At 36.5% G+C, this 9,504-nt stretch overlaps 1 protein-coding gene across 1 annotated transcript in view; it reads right to left on the minus strand.

Moving 5' to 3' along the window:
• Window positions 1-408: 408 nt before the first annotated feature.
• Window positions 409-9,504, minus strand: part of LOC104404079 (P protein-like) — a gene marked incomplete at its 5' end in the record, with an annotated part of 68,773 nt that continues 59,677 nt past the window's right edge. Inside the window, one exon of the mRNA XM_010012430.1 lies at window positions 409-605. Within this exon, the coding sequence (XP_010010732.1) occupies window positions 409-605 (197 nt within the window). The remainder of the gene's footprint in view (window positions 606-9,504) is intronic.

Consider the following 9,504-nt stretch of genomic DNA (forward strand, 5'->3'; position numbering starts at 1 on the left):
AAACGATTATTAAACAACAACTTGAGCTGTTACTAGCTGTGCATCACACTTTCACTCTTAGATGCTAAGCATTTAGTCAAAAGAAGTAATTGCTTTTGGATAAATAGGTTTACTCATGGGATCATGAAGTGAAGTTCTACTCAGTCTAAATTGGGACATTCCACTTTCTCCTGGCAGTGGAACATCATGAAAATGTGCAGATGGGAAACATTTGAACTGTATTAAATAACAAATCAAGAATTTAGTGTCACTACAGCGCTTAGGGTAAGTTGAGGGTGATCAAAGCAGGAATTTCTGAGGCTTTGTTTCTCCTGTGGTTCCACACCTTTATGCATTCTATCCACAGTACCTAACAATATCTCCCTCCACCCTCATTTCAGTTGCCAAAACCAAATTAGGAACACAAGTCTATTTTATAGGTCCTTTCTCCAGATTGTCTCCTTGGAGAATCCATTGTTTGTCTACAGAAAAATAAAATGACAGATTTAACATAAGAAGTTTAAAATTGTACCTGAAAAACTCCATGAAAGAGAAGCCATAACCATGCTGTTCAGCAATTCCTGCACAAACAACGTTTGCGGAAGCTCCAATCAATGTTCCATTACCTGAAGTCCAGAAAACAAATACAAGTTTAGAGTTTTGCTCTGTTTCTTACTCTTCTACTGTTTATTCTGTGCTAAAGTCCTAGGATGTACTAGTTAGAAAAGAAAAATCGATTTCTCTTACATAGACTTGAAAAGAAACATACAGACAGTATCTCCACATCCTATAAATAGCTTCACACTTTGAAATGCAAGCCTGGTATTATTCTCTGATTCTACATAAGCCAGAAAAAAATAGGGAAGGAACATAATACCAATCTAACAGTTGTCAAAATGACACCAGAAACTTGCTGATTTATGATTTTACATATGAGAAGGTGCCATCAGAAGAGCTGAAAAAAAAGGGTAAGATGGTTAGAGGGTACTAAGAAAAATTGATGCCTTTTTTCCTTATAAAAACTTGATATTGATAAATTAGTGTCTTTTTTATAGAGAGGGCAACTGATAGCAAAGGTATATTTTTTTAACAGAAATCTAAAACAATGGAGGGGAATGGATCTGTTCAACATCTCTCTGCTAAGGCAAAAGGATCAACACAGATACAAAGTTTGCTTACCAAACCACAACGGTTCTTTAATACATAGAGGAACATTTAGTGATTTTCACCAAATTACATTGTACAAGTCCCCTTAGGAGAAGAACACACCAAAAGAAAATAATATGACATGTTCAAAATGCGCACCTATCCCCTTGGAAGAATTACATACTTCTCCTAAGCCTTTCCCAGTAACTGTTTCTTGCTTTTTCCTTTCTTTCCCTAAAACAGAGAGACAATTTGTGTTTTCTTTAAACTTTTAACAATCTGGCAATGTAGAGAAGTCAGGTATTCAGAACTCAGAAAGACCAACCCATTTTCTATAGCTTTCCCATGAGTCATACCTCAGACTTAAGAAATGCTGTATACATGACTTCCACAAAGCAGATGTCTTCAGCAAATGTTTCTGATCTAAGGCACGACTCAGGAAGTGACAGTGACTCCTACATTCTGTTCCTTAACTGAAATTTTGAACATAAAAGGTAACAATCTAGGAGAAATTTTTTATACTGTGGCAAATCATCTCTTTTGCCATACATCACTACATTAATCCATTCTAAACATAAGTCTTTCTTTGCTCCCATTGGCATATAGTCACCCTTCTCATTTTGGCCCTGTTTAATATTACTGCTCAGTGGAGACTTTTCTGGTCTGACTTTGAGAGAAACCAATCAGAAGTAAATTAATCCTCCAGTTAATTGTTTTGTCTTAATAAATGTTTCCAGTCACCCAGAGATCAGTCTACCAAATAATAGGTCAGAATAAAGGCAGAAGGATTATTCCCTTAAGTGCACACAAAACGAGCAGATTTTAAAAAATATTCTTAAAAAATAATAAAGCACTCTTAAATTCAAATAAAATGAAGTTATGAAGTTCAGAAGTAAGGAAAAGGAGAGAAAAGATGTGATGTGGAAGGAACATTGGAGGAAGGAAGGAAGGATAGGAGAAAGAGCTTGATTATAATAATTTTGATCCCAGTTTGGATTGAGAGACGTACCAGTGTCAGCAGATACTGAGATATAGGGTTTTGGCTGTTCATTCTAGGGACAGAGAAACAACTTAGAGAAACTACACCCCTCCAAAGTCACTCAGGACACTTTTTTTCTTTTCTTTTTTTTTTTTAACTTGATGCCATGAAATCCAAAGATGTCTATGAAAAAGCCCTTCTGTGGACAAGATATTTCCAACTGAGCCCAAAGAGAAAACATGATTCTTATTTGCTCTAGGAAGTCCAATTATTATCAACACAAAATAGGCAGCAAACTGAGATTTTCATCCTGGAGTAGCGATCTGAACATCTGTTGTCTCAGGTGAGTGGCCTAAACAACACTTATTAAGAATAGGAGACTGGTTTTGTTTCTCAGCAGCAGTCTCTTGAGCTGATACCTCTGTGGACCAAGAAAGAAGCTGAAATCTTTCAGACAATGTGAGATGAGGAAAGTATTCCCCCTACTCCTTGCAATCCCAAATATACATTTTATTTCAAATATTTAACTGTCCTTTTTTTCCCCCCTTTTCTTTTTCTCTGCCAGTTGAGCTGCTTCCTACTTGCTCTGGTTTTAGGGCTTTAATGTTGCAAAGCGGCTAGAGCTGGGTGCACAGGTCCTCTCTGTCTATGAGGAGCTCTGCTTATGTTAGTGGAACTGCACATCCATAGAAAGATATATCTCTATGGATGATAAAAGCATCATGGAACATTCTTGTGAGACACTGAGGGCTATTTGTGACCTAGGCTTCCTACCATACACAGTGAAACTCACACATGCTTCAGTTGTGCAGAAAAGATGACTAACCTTATTAGGGTACTAGAAACCTTTAGAAAATAGTGTCTAGCACTGGTCGTTAAAAACTGCACAGCTTGTCTTGCCTTCTCTTTTCCTCAACTCATATTTTAGTTACTTTAATGCATGTTTAAAGGTATGAACTTGAACTTGGAACATCAGTGCTCCTGGTAGGCTCTGTTGTGAGAAAGCCAAGACACAAAATCTGTGGCTTAAGGCAAAACCAAAACAAATGAATACAGCCTGATGTTATTAAAGAAGTCAAGCAGCAACATTTGAGGAATTTTCAATCACAAAACTCATCAGTAGTCTACAGCCTCCAAACATTTCATGAGGGGCTTCTGCTCAATGTATAGCACAATTGGACATCACCATCAGAATAATGTTATTGCAGACAAGGAAAATATCTCTGGCTTCAAATTAAAGAAACACAACTGAAACTTCACTTTTCCCATGACTGTGACTAGATACAGTCAAGATCTCCAAATGGCACACGTTCTCCTATACTGTACATGGGCTACAGTAATGCCTTCACATAATGAAGTATTATCGAAAGAGTTTCTGCATCAGCAGTAAATTGATTTCCCCAAGAAGATCTCACTTGAGAAGAAATTGTCACCTTAAATGTTATCTGAAAGGAGCAGCATTTCTTTTTCGATTGTTCAGTGTGTGTGTGCAGTTTAATTAGGTACTGGCTCAGCAGGCTTCAAAGAACTACACTGCAATTAACAACAGAGACAAACTTCTGTTTCTCCTCCCAGGAACATCTGTCTCCCCAGCAGTCATTTAACTCAGTAGTGAAACAGCAACACTGTGACCTCCAAATGACAGAAAACCCAAGACGAGGTTAATGTACACGGAAACCTATACACCTTAAATTAATTCCAATTGATGCAAATGAAGAACAAGCATTTTCTAGGACTTCATCCAGTCTTGACTTCATCTTTACATTATTTCACTCTTAAGAATATTTAAGTTTAAAAGCATCGCAAAGACTCTTACTTGCTTGTTTGTATGCTCAAAATGTAATAACACACAGGTAAACTGTATCAAAGAATAACTTTGGAATAACCAATCTGTTTTTAGAAATCCCATTGTAACCTTTTTCAATGACCCCTACTGTAATTCATTCTTTATCACAAGGCAGATGGTTATTAAGAAGCTGGATTAATTATGATTAATTACAATTAATTAAACAGTATACTTCTAACACCAATATTATGTGATATGTATGAAGTAAGCCATACATTTTATCCTGCATATCTATTCTGCCTTTTATTCTTGGTAGACTACATGCATTGTTTTCAATACTTAATAATTCATAAGCATGAATCAAGACCTTTTTATAATGGAAAAAAGAAAAAAAATCTCATTTTGAAGTGTGATCACAGAAAGATACAGATATGTCACTTGAAGACGTGCTGTTGCTGCCTAGGCTACAGAGGAGATGATGATAGAGTCCACACAGATCATATTCATTCTTCCATGGAACTGCCGTAACTTTGCACAATCATTGCAGAAGCACAGTAAAAATTCTTCTACTGTTTCTGTCCAGCAAAGGTGATATAAGAATATCTTTCTGATTTTTCTCAAGGCAAATTACTTTGTATATCTTTAGGTATTGTGAAATCAACTCAAAGTATAGGAAAGTATTTTGCAGTTTTATTTAAGGATAAAGCTATCAAGAAAGATGCAAAACCAAATCCCACACATTAAAGCATGCCTTTGAATTGCCAGATAACTTAAATGTACAAACAGGAAGGTGCTGACAAGGTTTGGTAAGCTTGAACTGACTTCTGCAGTATCCACTAGCCCTGCTTCTTCCAGCCTTCTGCTTCTATTTGTAGCTACTTTTTCTCAACCCAGCATTCAGCTCTTACCCTCTGCTACATCACTCCTTCAGAGACTGCCAAATTCACACCCAGAACTGCAAGCCATAGATAATTCACCTCTCTTGGGCCCAGACAGCCTCTCCCTCAGCAAGAAGAGTTTGCCCAGGTGACTATAATCTGCAGTGCACTGAAAATCGGTGCTGGGAGAACTGATTAAGCTTACTAAAGGAAGGGGCTAGGATATCGGGGTAGAATCATAACACGAAAAGAGAGAGAGTTTGCATCAATAACATGTTTCTTCTCACTTAAACCTCATTCTCAGTTTGATTTTCACGTGTCAGCAGCACATCTGTTATATCTAATAGTACCATTAGTTCTCAGGAGTCCCTTTGGTATGTCCCCCTCAAAAGCAAGCCTAACCCTTGGGTTTGCTGCATTAATACGGTTGCCTGGAAAGTCACTTGCAAGTGCCTGGGAGGATTAGTGTTTATGACCCAAAGCAGTGAGAAATCAAAGGGAAGAGGTTATCATTAATAAAGCTATTTGGCCTAACATGAGCAGCCTTCATGAACAGTAGCTTTCCCAAATACAAAGGAGACAGATAGTACCTTGTGCAACAGCAAGCTTAAGAGTGGAATGTTTATGGAAAAGTCCTGCTTTGTTGTAAGCACTACAGACCACTTCCCCTCCACATGTTCTGATGGCAGATAATAAATTAGACGTGTGCTTAACAGATAAACTTTCTACATTTTCTCTTCTTGTATCTCTGGATAGCTAATGCAAAAGCAAAACAACTGTTTTTATTTCAACACAAGCCCTGAAAATAGCTTTTCCCTGGCCTTGATTGGACAAACATCTGTGATGGGTCCAGTTTTACACAGGCACAGCTGTTGACACTGCTTTATCCCAAACAAGGGTTCTCCCTCTGAAACTAGGAGTTTGCTGGGGACTCATGAATAATTTTTTGGTGAGGATTCTCAGTCCTGCTTTTTGCTGTAATCAAACAGTGTCAAAGCAAAGTTTACTGAAGGAAGACACCTCCATGTTTCCCATCCATTTTGAAAAGAAAACTCTGTGTGGTCTCCCATGTGCTTTACATCGTTAACCAAATGTAGACAACACATGTGACTTCGTTCCATATCATATTCCATTTCTCTACTAAAGCACAAACTGAGCAAATGTAACAAATTTGGCTGCAGAAGTGCACACTGAATAGTTGTGGTTTTAAGTAGCATTACAGGAAGCAGCCTTCCAGCCTCCAGATATTTTCTATTTCACACAAAACTAATCCTCCTTTTTGCCTTTTTTGCCTTGTAAACAAAGCTATTTATATTCATCTGTTAAATGTCTACAAGTTTTTAATATCTTTTAATAATGTAAGAGTCTTGAATACCCTTTAATGTTTTTAACATGTAAATTAACAAGCCCTGGATAATTAAACTTTGCAATCAATAAAGAGCTACAGAATCAAGGCCAATTAAACCATTAACAGTCCCTAAACTAATAAGGAACTTCAAGTCATAGGCAGTAAGGGGGAGAAGGCATGCATGAACTTAATCCACATTGTAATATGTTATATATTGGAGTTTTATGATCTAAACATTTTTTTTGTTTCACTGATTTGGAAACATTCTGAACAGAGTGTTTCTGCACAAATGCATACACATGGACTATTTAGGAATAGAAAAAGAGAAAGAATCAAAGTTTAGAGTTAACTTGTCTAAAAAGTTCATTGAACTGCATTCAATCTGACACTTTTAATTAGATGAACTTTACCACTTTTTATCACCACTACTGTACCACTGGCAGAACAGTTACTCTAAGTATTGCACTATTCAAAGCTCATTTTTGCTATGAGAGGAAAAGGTGAAATTTAAATTTGTCACTTTTCTACTAGAAGTGTGAAATAAATACGGGAAATTGCTGAACTTCCTGCACTTGTGACTCTAATGACACAAATAAATTCATATGCTTCTTTCAAATCCAGACATCTGTAAAAGCAACATAAAACCTGAGGTGATCACTGAAGTCACTTCTCTCCTTGAAGTCAACTTACCCAGTACAAGGGTAAAATAAACTAATGAGGGATACTGTCAGCAGCGTGTTCTGACATGCCATTCCCTCATGCCCTGAAGTACATATTCAAGTAGGTTCCATTTAAAGCTTTTAGTGCTGCACACAAGTCCCAGTTTGCAAATTTTTTTAATCTCTGATTTTCAGGTTCGGAGACTGAAAGTACGTCAGCATAATTTCATAGCTTATCTACATGTAGCATTATTAAGGACGAAATACTGAAAAACGGTTCCATGTAGAGAAACCTGGCATAAAAGCACATTATTTAACTTTACCATAACTTACTTTGAAGCTGAGCAGAACAAGAAAATTTTAGTAAAAGAAAAAAAAAAAAAAGGTGTCCCTCCACTAAGTTATTTTAGAATATCATCTGCTTTAAATAAAGATTCTGACTTAATTAAATTGACTATTAGAGCCTACATCTCTTACATTTTGCTATGGTTCAAGTGCCTTGTTTAAAACAGAACTTTATAGCGTGCAGTTGTTTTACACAGACTGAAAACTGTTAATACAAGCATTTCAAAATCAACAGTAATGCAAGCATTATAATCAAGTGACCTTAATGTTTGGTATAAATTCTTTTTCTAAATCTAAGATTTACCATCCAAACTATAAATCCTCATCAGTACAACTGAAAAGGCATGTACTCTATATAATTCACATTTTACCCTTAATAACATACATACATCTATATAGGCATGTGTGCCAAGATAACTCTTTTCAAGCTTAGAAAAATGTTCTTGCTGAGAAAAATTGACTAGGTTAAAAATAACTTTTTCTTTTTAATTTTTTCCATATTCACACAGTGTCTTAAAGCCAAGCAGGGCTCTGATACAGCCTTAATATAAAAAAAAGGTACATCTTTCAAAGGTACACACTCAGTTTTAGCTGTTTTTACATTTCACTTTCACAACTTACTTCTGTATATCTTCCATACACAGAGGATTATCTTTGGTAATCTTAAAGATTAGAGAATCTCCTTTAGCTACGGGGACTTTTTCCCATATGAAGACAGGCTGAGGAAGTTAGGGTTGTTCAGCCTGCAGAAGAAAAGGCTACGTGGAGACTTCATAGTAGCCTTCCAGTATCTGAAGGGGGCCTATAAGGATGCTGGGGAGGAACTCTTCATTAGGGACTGTAGTGGTAGAACAATGGGTAATGGCTTTGAACTTTAACAGGGGAAATTTAGATTAGATCTAAGGAAGAAGTTCTTTACAGTGAGGGTGGTGAGACACTGGAATGGGTTGCCCAGGAAGGTTGTGAATGTTCCATCCCTGGCAGTGTTCAGGGCCAGGTTGGACAGAGCCTCAGGTGACATGGTTTAGTATGAGGTGTCCCTGCTAATGGCAGGGGTGTTGGAACTAAGGTCTTTTCCAACCCAAACCATTCTATGATTCTATGATTCTATGCTTCTATGATTCTATGACTCTGGTAATGAGCCTGGTTCTCATACCAAAGACTTCATTCACAGCACTGCTGGACTTTAAGAATGCCATAGTGGAAAAGTATGAAGATGGCCCAGAGTTTGAATGTCATGAAATAGCTAAGGAAAACAGCAGATGGATTTTTATAGAAGGTTACAGATTCTGCCTGTTCCAGAAAACAGCAAGAGGACAGTTTGGGCACTCAAATATTAATAGAGAGAAAAGATGTCTTGTGTATATATCCAATGATGCAGTTCTTCATGCTACAAGAAAACCCAAAACCTTCAGTTAACCCCTGAATGAGTTCTTTGTTAAGAACAAGCAATAGTACTGCTATTTCCTGGACAGCAATCAGTTTAAGACCTGATTTCCATCATCACAAACTCATTTCCATCATCACAAACATCACACAAACAATGCAAAGTATACTCAGAAAGGAATCTAGATGTTAGTGTAAGACATATAAAATACCTGCTGTATTTTGTTTTTAGATCTGCACAATTTAGAGGCATAATACTGCTAAAGACTGCACTGAGGTCTTTAAAGAGAAACTGTGAGACATTTCTGAAATATCCTTATTTCAGAATGCCTGTCGTTCGAAGTCAAGAATAGCAACATTCTCTTCCATTTGAAAGATCTCAAGTCATTCTTATTCCCTACAGTACCACCCTTTTACTTGAATGACAAGTTTTATATCCATAGAAAAAACACTTGTCTAAATCAGGGCTGTCTCACCCGTAAGACATATAAAATAAGCCCCAGGATTTCTCATTGAAAAACTCCTTTGGAAATAACAGGAACTTTCAGTATCAGTGTCCTGGTTAAAAACAAGCTCATGTAAATATATTCTTTCCATTTTCCTACAGTTGCAAATACACATTGTATTGTGTATGCAATTGCACAACAATAAAGTTCAAAACCAAAGCTGAACAGTGCTCCTCTTAAACAACTGCTATATTTTTATGCCATATATTCAGTTCTTGATAGCCATTTTAAATCTTTCAAATTAAAAAGTGTTATACAAATTTGATCTACTGTAACTATAAAATAACTTCAAAGGATCTACAGTTGTGCTTTTTCCATATTATTTATTATATATTTTAATACAGTTTATGTTTGATTGAAAGCTATTACTTTTCCCTCATATTGCAAAGAAGGGTTGGTGTAGAAATATAAACAATATTCCTATGTTTTTACCTTCACTGTGTCTGAAGCTTTAAAATTAATTTGGGATATTATTGACCAAAATCAGCAGGA

The sequence above is a fragment of the Nestor notabilis genome, unplaced genomic scaffold (assembly GCF_000696875.1).
Source record: "Nestor notabilis isolate BGI_N333 unplaced genomic scaffold, ASM69687v1 scaffold884, whole genome shotgun sequence".
In the NCBI taxonomy this organism is placed as follows: Eukaryota; Metazoa; Chordata; class Aves; order Psittaciformes; family Psittacidae; genus Nestor; species Nestor notabilis.